This window comes from Onychomys torridus, unplaced genomic scaffold (genome assembly GCF_903995425.1).
Source record: "Onychomys torridus unplaced genomic scaffold, mOncTor1.1, whole genome shotgun sequence".
Taxonomy (NCBI): Eukaryota; Metazoa; Chordata; class Mammalia; order Rodentia; family Cricetidae; genus Onychomys; species Onychomys torridus.
Genome location: NW_023412756.1, coordinates 72,382 through 89,319, shown reverse-complemented (window position 1 = coordinate 89,319; position 16,938 = coordinate 72,382). Strand labels below are relative to the sequence as shown.

General features: G+C 39.2%; 1 gene segment (V, D, J or C); it reads left to right on the top strand.

Moving 5' to 3' along the window:
• The first annotated feature begins 684 nt into the window (after positions 1 to 684).
• Positions 685 to 14,197, top strand: LOC118575821. The segment is given in 4 exon segments: positions 685 to 739; positions 846 to 905; positions 8,632 to 8,684; positions 13,853 to 14,197. Coding segments are annotated over 4 exon segments (513 nt in total).
• Positions 14,198 to 16,938: the final 2,741 nt, after the last annotated feature.

The following is a 16,938-nucleotide window of genomic DNA, read 5'->3' as shown; positions in this document are numbered from 1 at the left end:
TGCCAGGCACATATTTCCAATCCTTTGTCCACAGTGTGTGGTACCATCAACAATGAGAATTTATCTTCAAGTTCTGGAAAGCAACAAAGATTACATTCCATTTCTGCATTCCTACTTTCCTTGGTTACTTCAGGATATATAATGAAATCTAATAATTTGGAGAATGAATCCAATAAGAACATATGGTGTTTGCCTTTCTGTGTCTGGGTTACTTTAATCAGTACAATATTTTTCAAGTCCATCCATTTACCTAAAATGTTATTATTTTTGTTCTCTTTATAGATGAATAGAATTCTATTCTGTATATGTACCATATCTTTGTAATCTATTCCTTAATCAAAGTACATGTAGTTCATTTCATTTCTTAGCTACTATGTCTAGATAGATGATGAACATGTCTAAGTAACCTTCTCTGTAGTACAGCCTGAACTCTTTTGTATATATGCCAATAAGTAGTATAGCTAGGTTGTGTGATAATCAATTTTTGGATTTTTGAGCAGTATCCATACTACTTTCATAAATTAAATTTGATTCCCGACTCTTAGCTCATTTTCCTTGAGTATGTAGAAATGTAGGAATTTGCCACCAATCATGGCTACTTATTTTCTTAAATAAAATCACTGTTCATGAAAGTTACTATTACTGTCTTCAAGACTTCTATATGCCTACTTGTAATAGCAGGACATGCAGAGAGGACTTCACGATGCTCATGAAAACCAGACAGGACATGATGCTGCAGGTATGACATAGAGTCCCAGCCCTAGATTCCTAAGTCTTCCCATTCAGTGATTGACACTGACATAAGTAGGAGGAACAGTGAACACCTTCGATTGTTTCCTGATCAGGATTTTCTGGGTCTGCAAGTGTCCCATTTGAGCTGCACCTTGTAGTCTGCGAGAGGCTTGGTAAAGTCACCACACTTCCTGAGACCCTCATATGCATCCCCTGGACACATCTTCTGAGAATACTATATGAAGTGAGTCCTGAAGAATTTAGGAAAGGATCATCAGTTTGACTTTATTAACAACAAAGTTAGTGGTTTTACTACAGAATATGATTCCTCTGTGAAAGGGAGAGTCACCATTTCTAGGGATGGCCAAAACTGAACAGTCTGAGATCTAAGGACACACCCTCCTATTTCTATAGAACAGGCAGAGTGTGCAATGAAACATCATAGTGATTTTGGACATAAACTTCCCTGAAGGATGCTGAGATGAGTAGTTGGCCCTCAGATCATGAGGAGTTCTAGGTCAACCCAACAACAGAAATAGCCATAATTTATACATCTCTCTTGCCTGCTTCTCCATCTAATGATATCCTAAGGATTATATCCTCATTCAAGGTCATAGTAAACTGTTTTATCAACCATGAAAGTGAATACTCTTGAATGTAAATTTTTAATAATATGATATAGTTAGGAGGAACAAAATGCAGAAAGTCACTCTGGACACAAGCATCATATGTTAAAGAAGCTTTTGAAACCTGGGTAGACTTTTCCATTATGAGACTCAAGACATACCCTAAGTGTAATTTTCTGATTAGACGCCCTGATTTTTTAAGATTTAGAGGGTACCAAGAGGGAAATATGGCCAGAGTCGGTCTCCTAGAACACTTAACATATCTCAAATCTTCCTCTTCTCCCTATTCATATGAGGCTCAGATCAGAACCAATTATACTTCTACATATATTTTGAGCATCCATTTTTTAGTCTTTATTCAACAAGAAATGCATCATCTGACCTTGTTATCTAAACCTATGGCTCAGACATTCACATGGTGCTCAGTTATTGATCAGTTGTGGCTTATATAGGGGCTTGGGAAAGTCTAATGGGATGTACTTAGTTCCCATTACCCAAAATTCTTCTGTTGTCAGTTACACATGGATTTGTGTGCATGTGTATGAGTGTGTGTATATGTGTGTCTGTGTGTGTGTATGCATAATCAATTTGGCATGATTAATATGGAGGTAAGAATGTCACCTTATTCTGTGAATGTGACATAGATCAGAGTTTGTTCTGCCTATGATGTAATGCAGCCACCTTGATGATGTGTGATGTTGGGGAGATCTATGAATGGTGCATTCTGCTGTCCTGTGAGCTCTAGGGACAATATCTATTCTCTGTTCTCCACTTCTGTGTGAATACACATTATTGTGTTCAACCTGGACTTGAGTCATGCTGCAGGAATTTCATGCCTGGGTAGTTCCTGTTTCCCAGAGCCCTTAGTCTTCCAGTTCCAACCTCTGGTGCTCTTTCATAAAGATCCCCTCCTTCCTCTGAAGGAAGAATAACGCCTTGTTTTTCTTCATACATTTTGTCTCATTCTCCATAGAGGACATGTCTTTTTGTTGAATAACTATTTGTGTGGTAACCATATTCTCAGTCAAACTTCATACAAAATATGTGTTCCTTCATGGGTAATTCTGGAGAGGTAAATCATTCATCTATGCAGCATAGATCAATTCTTCAATAACTGACTGGCTGATATTGATAGACAAAATATCTGCATTTATATAACAAATTTTTCAGCCACATACTGGGTTTTTATTGTTTCTTTATGTTTTCATTTATTTATTTGTTTATTGCTGTAAGTTTTGTTTCAGAGCCACTGGATTGAGGGTTGGATCTACATTGATCATCATGGATAATGGGCATATAGAGGATCCCTTTATCTCATGCAGGACCCCTGGTCTTTCAGAGATTTCTGCTATTTATGGTTGTATTGTTAAAAATAGCCACTGGATGAAAGCTCATGTTAGTTATATAGACCATAAATACAACTAAAACACATGTGATACCTATAGTGAGCACAGTTAAAATTTGCTTACAAAACTCACAATATGATCCACAAAGGGCATCAGCACACAGGGTTCACGAGCAGGTACAGACATAGTTGGGTCCTGGTATCAGTTCTCTGGGTTTCTTCTCCATTTTCTCATTTCTCAGAGATCTCTTCTGGATTTATTGTCTGTAGTAACCTTTGATTTCTCTTTTTTTAACCTGAGATTTGAGGGTTTTTATTCATGGTTTTTCAAATTTGAGTTGAAAACAAACATGACCAAAATAGAGGATGCCATCTGTAGGAGATCATAGGATCCCATGATGAGGAAGTTCATAGATATTGGTGTGAGTCTTTCTCCTGTTGTCGTGATTTAATTCCATCATTAATACAGGATTTGAGACTTAAGGGAAATATGATGGAGGAGAGGCCATCATAATCAGTTACCTACAAATACTATGAGTTCTCAAATCTCAACTCCTCTGAAGGACTGTTCACATAATCTCATACCTGACTTAATGTAATATTTTAATAAATTCAAGTTTTTGAGTATCTTTTCTCCTTTATTCATCAACCAGAACATGTACTTTTTATACCACATGTTCTGAACCCAGTGTTGAAACACTTGTCATGAACTCAGGTATGGTTGCATCTGTGACATCTGAAGGACCTTGGGTGAAAATTTTGGAAGATAATTAAACTTTAGTTATGATATTCTTTTGTCTGTAACTGTGAAACTTTAATAAAACTGTTACCACATTGAAACATGGCATTTAGGGAAAACTAAATTGATGTTCATGGTCTAGTATCCAACTTATTTGACCTTAGAATAAAGATATGTCTTAATGGCTTTGAGGAGATATCTTTTTTTTTTTTTCATTGATAGTGACGTGCTCAGTCACATTGCCCAGGGTCCTTCCACCATGCACAATGTAGGGATTGTTTTGAGAAGTGACAGTGAATCTTTCAAATCTGTGTCTGACAAGTCAAATTGTGACACGGATATAGTATTCACCCATCTCTGTTCATCCTGTCATGAGGTCACATTCATCACCTTTAAGTAGCTATGAGAAGATGAGCTTACATGTCATGAGCTCTTGGGGACACTGTTAAGATTTGGTTGATTCATCTCTCTATGGCTCCATATTATCACTCTGAAGATAATCCTGTCCCAAGGCCCCTGGGACAGAACTTGACATTCTTATCACACATTATCTTTTATTTTATTTTGAAAGTGACTTTATTCCTTGACTCTTATCAGAATATAGATCAAATGTAAATGTAATAAATATTTCTTGTGAAATGATGGGATGATATATGAACTTAAGAGTTCAGCAACATGTGCCTATGAAGAGACGTGAGAGTCATGACTACAGTGTCTGCTAAGTGACGGTAACTTAGAGAGCTGAACAAAGCATGCAAAAGGTTGCATATGCCCTGAACGAGAAGCTAACACATCGCAATCGTACTCCCATGTCCAGCATTCAGTGTCTAGCATCAAGGAGTGGGAATTGAGTAGTACCACTCACCATCACCTCAGTGTCCAACCAACAAAAGATTTGCTTCCTCTTTCTGTGACCCTGTGCTAGACAGCTCTACAAGTCTTGCTCTAACAGGAGATACCTTGCCTCTCAGGAAGCAAATATATTATGTGTTATATATAAAGATCGATAGATAGATGATAGATAGATAGGTAGATAGATAGATAGATAGATAGATAGATAGATAGATAGATAGATAGATAGATTTGAGAGACAGAAAGGCAGACAGAGAAAAAGGCAGATAGAGAGACAGACAGAAATAAACACACAGAGAGAGAAAGAGAGAGACAAGAAAGAAAAAGAGACACAGAGAGAGACAGAGCAGAGGAGGATTTAAAGTATTACCAATGTGGATTTACAGATATATAATAAAGATAACTGGTCAGGTACAATCTCATACTGAGGTAAGGAACAGTATGTCTGGAATGCAGATGGTTCTTTAAAATAGCCCTTATTTATGAGACCCTGAGACTAAGATCAATGTAAAGCTGCACTAAACCTAAACTAGACAGGATGGTAAATGGTGCAGAACCTTAATAATTAATTTGTTGACCATGTCCTTTGCTCTACAAAAGCTTCTCAGTTTCAACAGGTCCCATTGATTGATTGTTTCTCTCAGTGTCTGTGCTACTAGTGTTATGTTTAGAAAGAACTCTCCAGTGCCAATGTGTTCAAGACTATTTCCTACTTTCACTTCTTTCAGGTTCAGAGTAACTGGATTTATGTTGAGGTCTTTGATCCACTTGGACTTAATTTAGCATGAATATTAAGTGTTTTATTAATGAAACTCAAACCCGAGGCAAGTTATTGGGGCGAATGCTGGAAGATCAGAGACACAGAACAAGCCACAGCTATCTCACCTTGCTAGTTCCTCAGGTGATCCTTTTTCCTCAGGCTGGAAGCTTCTGAGTCCTCCTCCACATGAATGTCAGCTGAACTGTGCTGCTCCAAAGCCTGAAGGCTTATCCGACCAAATGCTTAACTAACTACATGCTTTACTCCTTTAGTTCCTGGTCCTCACGCCTTATATACATTTCTCTTTCTGCCCCCATTTCCTTGTATTAAAGGTTGGGTATCTGGGATTAAAGGTGTGGGTCACCATGCTTAGCTGTTTCTAAAGTGGCAATGAACTCAGAGATCTGACTAGCTCTGCCTCCCAAGTGCTGGGATTAAAGGCATGCACCACCACTGCCCACCTTCTGTTATGGCTTACTCTTCCCATTTTCTAGCCTCCATTTTTGGCTTTGTTCTAGTTGCTGTCTGTTCTCTGACCCCAGATATGTTTATTTCAGGGAACACACAATATTTCAGGGAACACAATACCCACCACAACTTAAGTTTTGAGCACGGTGACAGAAATAGATCTATTAGCAACCTTCTACACATTGACATCCAGTTATGCCAGCACCATTTGTTGAAAATGATTTCTTTTTTGCATTGTACATTTTTGGCTTCTTTGTAAAAAATTATATGTTCATAAGTGTGCAGGTTAATGTCAGGGTCTTCAATTCGATTCCATTGGTCCACAAACAAAGTAACAGCCTACAGAATGGAAAAAGGTCTTCACCAACCTCACATCTGACAGAGGGCTGATATCCAGAGTATATAAAGGAACTCAAGAAATTAGACATCAAAATGCCCAACAGTCCAATTAAGAAATGGGCTATAGAACTAAACAGAGAATTCTCAACAGAGGAAGTTCAAATGGCTGAAAGACATTTAAGGAATTGCTCAACATCCCTAATTATCCAGGAAATGCAAATCAAAACAACTCTGAGATACCACCTTACACCTGTCAGAATGGCTAAGATCAAAAGCACAAAAGACAGCTTATGCTGGAGAGGATGTGGAGCAAGGGGAACTCTCCTCCACTGCTGGTGGGAATGCAAGCTTGTACAGCCACTTTGGAAATCAATATGGCGCTTCCTTAGAAAATTGGGAATCCCTCTCCCCCAAGACCCAGCTATACCACTCCTGGGCATATACTCAAGGAATGCTCAATCATACCACAAAGGCATTTACTCAGCTATGTTCACATCAGCATTGTTTGTAATAGCCAGAACCTGGAAACAACCCAGATGCCCTTCAACTGAAGAATGGATAAAGAAAATATGGTACATATACACAATGGAGTACTACTCAGCAGAGAAAAACAATGACATCATGAGGTTTGCAGGCAAATGGATAGATCTAGAAAAAATCATCCTGAGTGAGGTAACCCAGACTCAGAAGGACCAACATGTTATGTACTCACTCATATTAAGATAATAGATGTAAAACAAGATGACTAGACTGCTACTCACAACTATAGGGAGGCTACCTAAAAACCAGGACCCTAAGAAAGACACAGGGACCACCCAATGACAGAGAAATGGATGAGATCTACATGAACAGCCTGGACAACATTGGGAGTAATGAAGGGCAAGGTTTGAGGGAAAGAAAACTTAGGGGATCAGGAGATCCCAGCTGGATCAAGAACAGAAAGGGAGAACAAGAATAACAGACCATGATAAGTGAATACCACATGAGAACAGGAGTAGGCAGAGTGCTGGAGAGGTCCCCAGAAATCCACAATGACACATCCTCTATAGACTGCTGGCAATGGTCGAGAGAAAGCCTGATCTGACCTAGTCTGGTGATCAGATGGACAAACACCCTAACGGTCATGCTGGAACTCTCATCCAATAACTGATGGAAGTGGATGCAGAGATCCTCAGCCAGGCCCCTAGTGGAGCTCCAGGAGTCCAATTGTCGAGAAAGAGTCCCTACTATAAGAGTGTGAATTGTTAAGACCAAGATTGGAAAAGCACAGGGACAAATAGCCCAATGAATAGAAGCACATGAATTATGAACCAAAAGCTGTGGAGCCCCCAGCTGGATCAGGCCCTCTGGATAAGTGAGACAATTGAATAGCTTGAACTGTTTGGGAGGTACCCAGGCAGTGGGACCCAGACCTGTCCTTAGTGCATGAGCTGGCAGTTTGGAACCTTGGGCTTACACAGGTATACTTTGCTCAACCTGGAAGGAGGGGACTGGTCCTGCCTGTACTGAATCCACCATGTTTAAATGAATCCCCAGGGGAGTCTTGGCCCTGGAGGAGATGGGAATGGAGGGGAGGGGCTAGGGGAAAGGTAGGTGTGGGGGCAGGAGCAGGGAGGACAGGGGAACCCATGGCTGATGTGTAAAATTAAAACACAAATATAATAAATTTTAAAAAAGGAAAAAAAACAAAAATAATTAATTTGTGGTTTAAACCTCTAGCTAACCTCCAAAAGGACCTTTTGTAGCAGGAATCTTAACAGGTCTTATTAATAAAAACAAACCTAGGGTCAGGTATTGGGGTGAATCCTAGAAGATCAGAGAAGCAGAACAAACCATAGCTACCTCACCTTGCCAGTTCCTCAGCTGATTCTGTTTCCTCAGACTGGAAGCCTCTGAGTCCTCATTCAGAATGGATCTCAGCTGAACTGTGCTGCTCAAAAGCCTAAAAGCTTAACCAGCCAAATGCTTCTAGTTTCTGGTCTTCACACCTTATATACTTTTCTGCTTTCTACCATCACTCCCTGGGATTAAAGGCTTGAGTCACCATGCTTGGTTGTATCCTTGAACACACAGAGACCCAGGTAGATCTATGCCTCTGGAATGCTAGGATTAAAGGCGTGTGCTACCACTGCCTTCCTCTCTGTTTAATATTGTGGCTGTTCTGTTCTCTGACACCAGATAAGTTTATAAGCATGCACAATATTTTAGGGAACACAATACCACCACAACCTGTGGTGATTGCTTATGGTGGAAGATACAGAGAATGGATAGTAGAAGAAGGTATTCATAAATATAACTATAGCCACATAATAGGTTATAGAACCCAGTATTGTAACTGACATTAATGCTCCTTTGCTTTTATATTAATAATTATTGTTTTGGCATATATGTTGTTAAACATATATCAATGTTTGTATTTTGTTCCTAGCCTTTTATCATGTCTTATGAAATAAAGTTAATGTCAATATTTAAATGTTTTAAGTCAATATTATTTAATTTGTGGAATTTTCAGAGTAAGCATACCTCCAGTAACTTTCCTTTCATTCTGGAAAAAGAATTGGTTCCTTTTACTTGTAAGCATGACAGTAGGATATACTTGATGTCAAGTTAATGAGGAGTGAATTATGATGTTTAGTTGCAATTGAAGCTATTTTAAATCAATACAGAGATTATGCTTTGATGAATGTCAACAAGGATATTTCCACAGAGAATTAGCTATGAGGAGAAGACCTGCCTTTAAGGTGACCTTCCCACAGGTGGACCAGATAAGTGAGGTTTGAAGTAAGTATCCTTGTGATCTGCCTGCCCTTGTTCCCTCCTCAGGTGTGCATCGATTGTTGGTACTGCTGCTATAATCTATCCTTGAAATCTGACCCACCTTCTCCAGCATTCCAGCATGAACTGAATATAAATGACACTCCAGGGGACCCTAGGCCTCCATTCATGGACCACACAGCTACTGTATTATCTTTCTCTACACTATGTAGACACCCATTTGGGGACTACTGAGCAAATCTCCTGCAAGCAGAACTAAGAAAATGTATATTGAAAATACCAATGATCTGATTTGAAAGCAGGAGAAAGAGTATAGCAGAAAATTATTAAGAAGGAGGTGTGAATCACCAAAGGCCCTGCACAAATATCAGCACTGCCATTCAACATAGCAAAGAAAATTTAAGAGAAAGAGAGAGAGAGAGAGAGAGAGAGAGAGAGAGAGAGAGAGAGAGAGAGAGATGACCTTGAGATCACCTTGTACATAGTGGAATGTTCTCAGCCCAGCATATGTGTTCATTGCTTTGAGATTATGGTTGAGTTTACACACAAACATGTGCCAAATAAAATCCTTTACAATTTTCAGTCTGATGTCTGAGGCCACAGTATATTTTCTACAATAAATTATGTACTCATATTTTCTTTCAGACTGTATTAAAATGGAGAAAAATCACAAATATTCTCCTCATAATGAGATGGTTATGTGACCATCAACAGGCATGCCTGACTGTGACCTAGCGTACCATCAGGGGCAGCAGTTATGCCTAGCATTGACATTGGTGATGTCACACACGACATTATTTAGATATATGACTGAGTATGACACTTTTTGACCCACTGTTTTACTTTTTTTTTTTTTTTTTTTTTTTTTTTACAAATGCTACATTGAGTGCCTCTTCTGTGCAAGTAAACAAAAATCCAACAGTTGTTGAATCCTTGGGGCATATTCATGTAATGACTTACTTTTCTTTAATTCTAACATTGCTGCATTATCTACCAGGAGACTTTCTTCCATTCTGAGGACAAGCCCAGACCTCCTTATACAGCAGGAGAACATGCAAATATGTTCTTCTTCTGCCCTTGGAAAACATTCCAACACTGACTCAGAAGCTCAGTTGAGGAACTCAGTCCTGGATTAGGTGTTCCCATTAAGTGGTCAGCACGGAACACAGAACTCTTACCATGAATGGTGTCCAGCTGGCTTTTCCTTGTTGTTATTCCCAAAGGTAATTTACTGAAAAATAATGCTAATTATATGAGTGGACAGATATGAGTTAGCGGAACAGTGGGTATGCATGATAGTTTCCTCACATGGATTCTCTGTGTTGTAAGTTGTCTACTATGGGCTATAGCAGGTGGAGTCTGGGGTGGGTTTCATGAAGTCTAAAGTGTTCCTCAGGTTTTCCTGTGCATTTCCTGGATACACCTTAACTATCCATGACAGGAACTGAGTCTATGATGTTCATGGGAAGGGCATGGACTAGATTGGAATAATTTACCCAAGTAGTATTATATACTACACAGATTTCACAAATGAACAATACACAGTTCCAAAAACAGATGTACCTGTAACAATTCATGATCTGAGGACATGTCCACGCATTACTGTGCAAGAAACACAGTGAATGAAAATTTCCATGAGTTCTGATGCAAAACTTCCTGCAGGATGCTAAGGACAGTGGGGAAAGCACAGGACACATCCAACTCAGGGCACTAACGATCGAGAACTTAGGGACATGAAAGGCTGGAATCCACTGTGTCTGAGCTGCCACACCAAATAACAGAATAAGTTCCCCCAGGGACCTTATGCACCATTAATGTGTATAATTTTTGGAGTACCTGAATATTTAAAATTTTCAAGCCTAAGTTCATGGGAGAACATGGAGTCTAGACCAACAGTTAGGGAGCCTGCATAGGACTGACCTAGACCCTCTGCATGTGTGTGACAGTTATGTAGCTTTTCTGTTGTAAGGCTCCTGGCAATAAGATCAGGACCTGTCCGTGGTGCTTATCTTACTTCTGGGTACCTGTTTCACATGCTGTTTCACCTCATCCAGCTTCATGCAGGGGGAGAAGCTTGGTCCTACCTCAACTTGTTGTATCATGTTTTGTTTAAGCCCATGGGAGGCTTGCCCCTTTCTGAATGGAGGTGGAGGAGGAGTGGATGTGGAGCAGGGTAGATGGGAGTCGAGGGGAGGAGATAGGAGGAGAGGAGGGAGGTGAAACTGTGGTCAGTATGTAAAATAAATGAAAAAATGTTAATTAGATAAAAATAAAATTTAAAAAGAATTTCAGTTTCACTGTGACTGTATTTACATAGAAGATGCACTCAAGCATGAAGAAGATTCAGAGCATCTCACAGGGCAGAAAGTTTGGGCACCAGGATCAGTTCCTGGGGATGCTCACAACCTATATAGAGTAAGTTACCCTATACAATGTACAGAAGTTTACTGACATGTTAGGGGTTCATCTGGAAATACAGGAAGGACTGAAATGTTTGAGTCCCATTAACCCAGACTACTTTTACTCTGACCCTTCATCATCACATAAAGAATTCACTTGATTCTCAGTGGTGACCTAGTAGAATCATTGTAACAAAATGTTTGGGATGGGACTGCAGAGTGAGTTAAATACAAACTTCCCTGCAATGGCGCTCATGACCATCAGGGGCACTCAGAACACATCAAGTAGAGAAACTTAGTTTCAGAGTATTTGTAATGCAAAGATGGTACTGAGATCTCATCTTACTGGTCAGAATGACAGATCAAGGAAACATTTGACAACAAATGTTTTCGAGGTTTAGGGAATGGAAATCACCCATTCACTGTTGGTGGGATAGAAAACTAGTATAGCCACTCCAGAAATTAGTGTGGAGAATCCTGAAAAAGCAGTAAGTAAAGCTACTATACGACTCAGCTACAACATTCCTTTTCATATGCCCAAAAGACTCCCACATCCTGTTTCATGAACACTTCCTCAGCCATGCTCATTGCCGCACTATTCACTATAAGCATATTTATAAAGAGGTTATACCACTTACCTAACAAGATCCCCAGTGCCAGTGCATCACAATCCTCCATTAGAGTTGGAGAATCAGTTGCGCTCATGAAGGAGCTTCAATTAGGCTACCCCATCTCAAGTGATCAGTCCTATATATGTGCAAACATTAGCAAAGCTAAATGGAGTCCATAGGTTATAGATATATGTATGCACATACACATGGGTCTATTTATAGACATATAACAGTAAAAATTTCTAAAAGATCATAAATTGTGAGTGAAGGCGGGGGCAGAAGCAATGCTGCTGCAGTACTGTTGTATAAAATTCTCAAAATTGAAACTAATTTTGAAAAGATAATGAGGGGCTCTTGGCTACCTTGGTTCTCCTCCCCCTACTGACCTCAAGAATAGAGATGTAGACATCACTTATTCTGATCATGCAATACTGTGCTTTCATGGAATCACTTTTTTCTGCCTCTACCCATGGACCTCAAGACATATTTCACAGTCATATTTTTTTCCAATAAAGTTTTGTTTGCAACTGTGTCTGTTCAAAACTGTCAGTATTTGATATTGACTGATTCAATATTTATTGCACAAACCCTCCAACTTTAGATGTTTCTCGCTATCCTTGAGTCTTTGTGAGCATGTCCTATCCTGTCTGTAATTATTGTGATTGAGTAGGTGAAGTAACTTATCATGAGATAAGCCAAACCTTACTGCAGCTGAGTTACACCCCTCCACTTAAGAACATTCTTCACTGTATGAAAATAGTTTAGAATGTTGGCCATCATGGTGGGCTACTATTGGTCTCTAGTTTGTATAGGCTACTGGTGCTTTCTACCACTCCGTCATGCATATGACAGCACCCAGAACAAGCAATTTTGTTGGCCCAAATTTCTGCATCAATGACGTGCAATTTGGCTATGAAGCTTTAAACCTTGTTCAGCTTCTGCTTATGTATGGTGAGACATTATGGGTGTAGCTTTGGGCATTCCTAGGAAACATACTCTGACTGCAATCACCCTGTTTCTCTGTCTCTTATCAACTTTCCCCACTCCCTTCCACTGTGATTCCCAAGACTTAGGAGTTGGAGTTGTATTTAAGGTCTATCCCATTCCTCCTCCTTCTCCCCTTCCTCATGTTCTCCCTTCCCCCCTTCCTTCCACTCCTCATCATAATAATCCTTGTCTTGCCTATCATCCCCCTCATCCACTTTCTCCTATACACCTCCTCCCCTCTGCCTCTGCTTCTGCTTTAACCAGCACCAATTTATTTTATCTTTTTTAATTTTGAGAATTTCATGTATGAGTACTTTATTACCCTGAATTACACTGCCGATCTATTTCACATTACTATGGCTGATCAGATTTGGTATCCATTCATAGGTGCTATCTCTCTCCTTTGATACATTCAATGCATACTATTTACAGCCAGGTTGCACTGTAAAGGGTATGAACATGTAGTAGCCAGGACAACATGACACTTCAGAGAACTGTGTTTTGATCAGTCAGTGTTGTAAGGAGGACTCTGGGCTAATGGTAGGTGATGACACTAGCCTTAAGGGGATTATGCCATGAGCAGAGGTGGAGCAGTTATACTGTCCTGTATACTCAGACACAGTGCTCAATTCACTGCTATTTTCCAGCAGGTATAATAACATTAACAGTTCAGTGGGTCTTTCAAATATGGTCACCCAGTGGCCAGTCTGAAGCACCTTGTATGAAGGGTGAAATTCAACATTTATTTACTGATGTTTGTTTGTTTGTTTGTTTGTTGTGTGTGTAGATGATCACTCTGGCCATAAATGAATCACCTGTGTACATTTTTCTCTTGCATGTCAAAAGCCTGTGAAACTAACTGAATAAGAGAGGGCTGTGCTCTCAGAGAGACTAGTTTGCAGCCTTCTCAAATGTCTTATGAAAATGGAACCTATAACTTGCTCTATATATTTACTTATAAGTACACCCCATATGCAAATTTGTAGAATGCTACCAGAAGCCAAACATCTGCTTAAATTCAAAGGCTTCTACACCCTAGAGAGTATTTTCTGGATTGCATTGAATTCATTCCCAAGGACATGAAATACTTGTGGGTCATTGTTTTCCTGGTGATGGTTCCCAGCTGTGAGTTCTACAGGGATGGAATGGAAAACCTTGGTCTGCTGGTTCTGAGCTCCTGAATCACTGATGTTCTTTGTTCATAGGTGCCCTGTCCCAGGTACAGTTGCAGGAGTCAGGGCCTGGTCTGCTGAAGCCCTCTCAGTCTCTGTCGCTCACCTGCACTGTCACTGGTTACTCCATCAGCAGTGGTTACTGGTGGAGTTGGATTCGTCAGCATCCAGAGAAAGGGCTGGAGTGGATGGGTGAAATTTATAATGATGGAGACACCAACTACAACCCATCTCTCAAGAGCCGAATAACTATGACAGTAGATACATCAAAGAATCAGTTTTCCCTGAGGCTGAGCTCTATGACCACTGAGGACACAGCTGTGTATTACTGTGCTAGAAGCACAGTGATGGAACTTCAGTATGAGTCCAAACATAAACAAACTTTCCTGTAGGGGCCAGAAGTATCTCTGTGGCAGGAGGCGCTGAGTACTCATCCAGTCCTGGACCTCAGCCCAGAAGCATGTGCAGTGAGGAAGGACAACCCACTTCCTGTGGGCTGAGCAATGTTTTTTCCACCAACATCTGGCTACTCCTAAGGACATTAACTCCTTGACTTTGTGGTTGTCCTTTCACCTATCCTCAAGTGGCAGTAAATTCAGTTAAAAAAGTCATTCTTTCTCATTAATTAAATTTACTCGTTTACTTTACATCCTGACAGCAGGATGTAAAGACAAAGGAATATATGCAGCTATACAAATAGGCAGTTTTAAAAAATAAAGTCTTTAAAGATACAGTAAAAGTAATATAAAAGTTAAGCCATGTAAAGATGAAAATCACACACTGAGTCTGGATTATATTGTCTTTGGGATTTTTATCTACAGAAAGACATTTGATTGTAAAGACTGCTGAATTAAACATCACACACACACACACACACACACACACACACACACACACATTTATATTAAAGATATCTTGACTTAAATATTTATATCTGGGTTGGGGATTTAGCTCAGTGGTAGAGTCCTTGCATAGCAAGCGCAAGGCCCTGGGTTCAGTCCTCAGCTCAAATATATATATATATATATATATATATATATATATATATATATATATATATATATATATATATATATATATATATATATATATATATATATATATATATAATGATACATTGCTTTGGAAAAGAGGTTCTGCTTTTGTTTCCACAGAAGATGAGAACTTGTGGATTGCTTCTAGGCTAATATGGTTTGATTAGCCAAGACTTCCTGAAAGGTCTCTGACTACACCATGGCCAAATTATACAACATCCAAAAATCAACTTCAAAGCAACTGGCTGAGACTATCCATCCTCACAAACTGCTACAGCCAAGATTTAACTACAATTCTTAATTTTCTCAGGATCCCCATAAGATTGCCTGTGGTAATATTTTATTTGTGCTGAAATATGGTTATATTTTATCTTTATGTTAATAATAAAGATCATAATAAAGTTTACCTGGAGATCAGAGGTCATAGCTGGTCATAAACAGAAATCAGGCAGTAGTAGCACACACCCTTAATTCGATCACATGGCAGGCAGAGTCTCTGTGTGTTCAAGGACAAAGCCAAGAATGGGTGACACATGACTTTAATCCCAGTACAAATCATAGAGACCTGGAGGGCTATACAGACAGGCAGTGATGAGAAAGTGAGGTCGCTGGGTTAAGAGCCAATGAAAAGGCAGAACAGCAAGGCAATAAAGGCACAGGTTAGAAAGAAAGAAGCTGGTTCTCTTGGGAAGCTACAGCGGGGTGGTGAGCTAAGGTTAGTTGGCAGCTATCACTATCACTTTGATCTCTACAGTTTTCACCCCTGTATTTGGCTCTGTGTTTCTTATTTAATAAGAAATGTTTGGAAATTCGTCTACAATTGCCAGTGCCTCAACCAGTAGGAAGTAGTATGAGAAGCTACACCCAAATTACCAAAATATTATTTATAAATGTTTATTTTTATTTAAAGGGGGTTGATTATTAATGCAATCTCTTTCTAAAGAGGAAAAGATGATAATATAGACATGATAGGATAAAAGGGTAAATTATTGAATCTACTTTTAAAGAGCAACAACTTGTTTAATATGTTTTACATTGCTGTGGATTTTAGTATATTGATACAAATTTAAAGTTAATTTTTTTGTCCTGCATGTATATTTCTACTCTTGTTTAAGGTATTATGTTTGTACTGCTCATTTGAAATTGTAATGTATAATTAAAAAATACAGATTAATAATTAGTCATTCATGATAATCAAACTTATCATCATGTTAGATAAGTTTTCTAGGTATACATAGATATATTTCAATCTTCAAAGACCTACAGAATATGGCATTTAAAATGTTTTATTTACATAGTTTCTTTTTTATGACAATGAGACATGTCTACTCCTAGAAGCACCAATCTACTTCAGAGAAGATGAAAAGCTTTGAAGAAACTCCATATGGAGTTTACTTTTGTTGTGGCAAAAGTTAGCCACTGAACAAGAAAATGCCCTTGTTTCGACTACTGACTGTATGCTGTCCAAAATGGACAAGCAAGACACAAAAGAGAGGACTGCCTTGTAGATTCATGGGAATTTCCCTTGCACTAGGTTTCTATCTGACCCCAAAATATCCCCTCAAGGCATTTCTTTCATTGTACTCCCTCCTCATCTAACCCTCAATATAATCCCTCAAGTCCCCATCCCCATTAACCACCAGTCTTCTCAGGAAATCTCTTCTATTTCCCATTCCCAGGAAAATCCATGCATCCTCATCTCCATTTGGGCCCTCCTTGTTTTCTAGCATATCTGGGCCTGTGGTTTGTAGCATGGTTATCCTTTACAAATAATATCCACTTATGAGTGAGTACATAGAATGTTTGTCTTTCTGGGTTTGGGTTATCTCACACAGGAGGATTTTTTTCTTGTTCCATTCATTTGCCTTCAAATTTCCTGAGGTTATTTTTTCAAAAGCTGTATTTTTTAATAGCTGTACATTGTATAAATGTACCACATTTCCTTTATTTATTCTTCGGTTGAGGGCCATCTAGGTTGTTTCCAGTTTCTGGCTATTATGAATAATGCTGCAATGAACATAGTTGAGGAAGTGTCCTTGTGGAATTATTGAGCAAACTTTGGATATATGCTCAAGAGAGGTATAGCTGTGTCTTGGGGT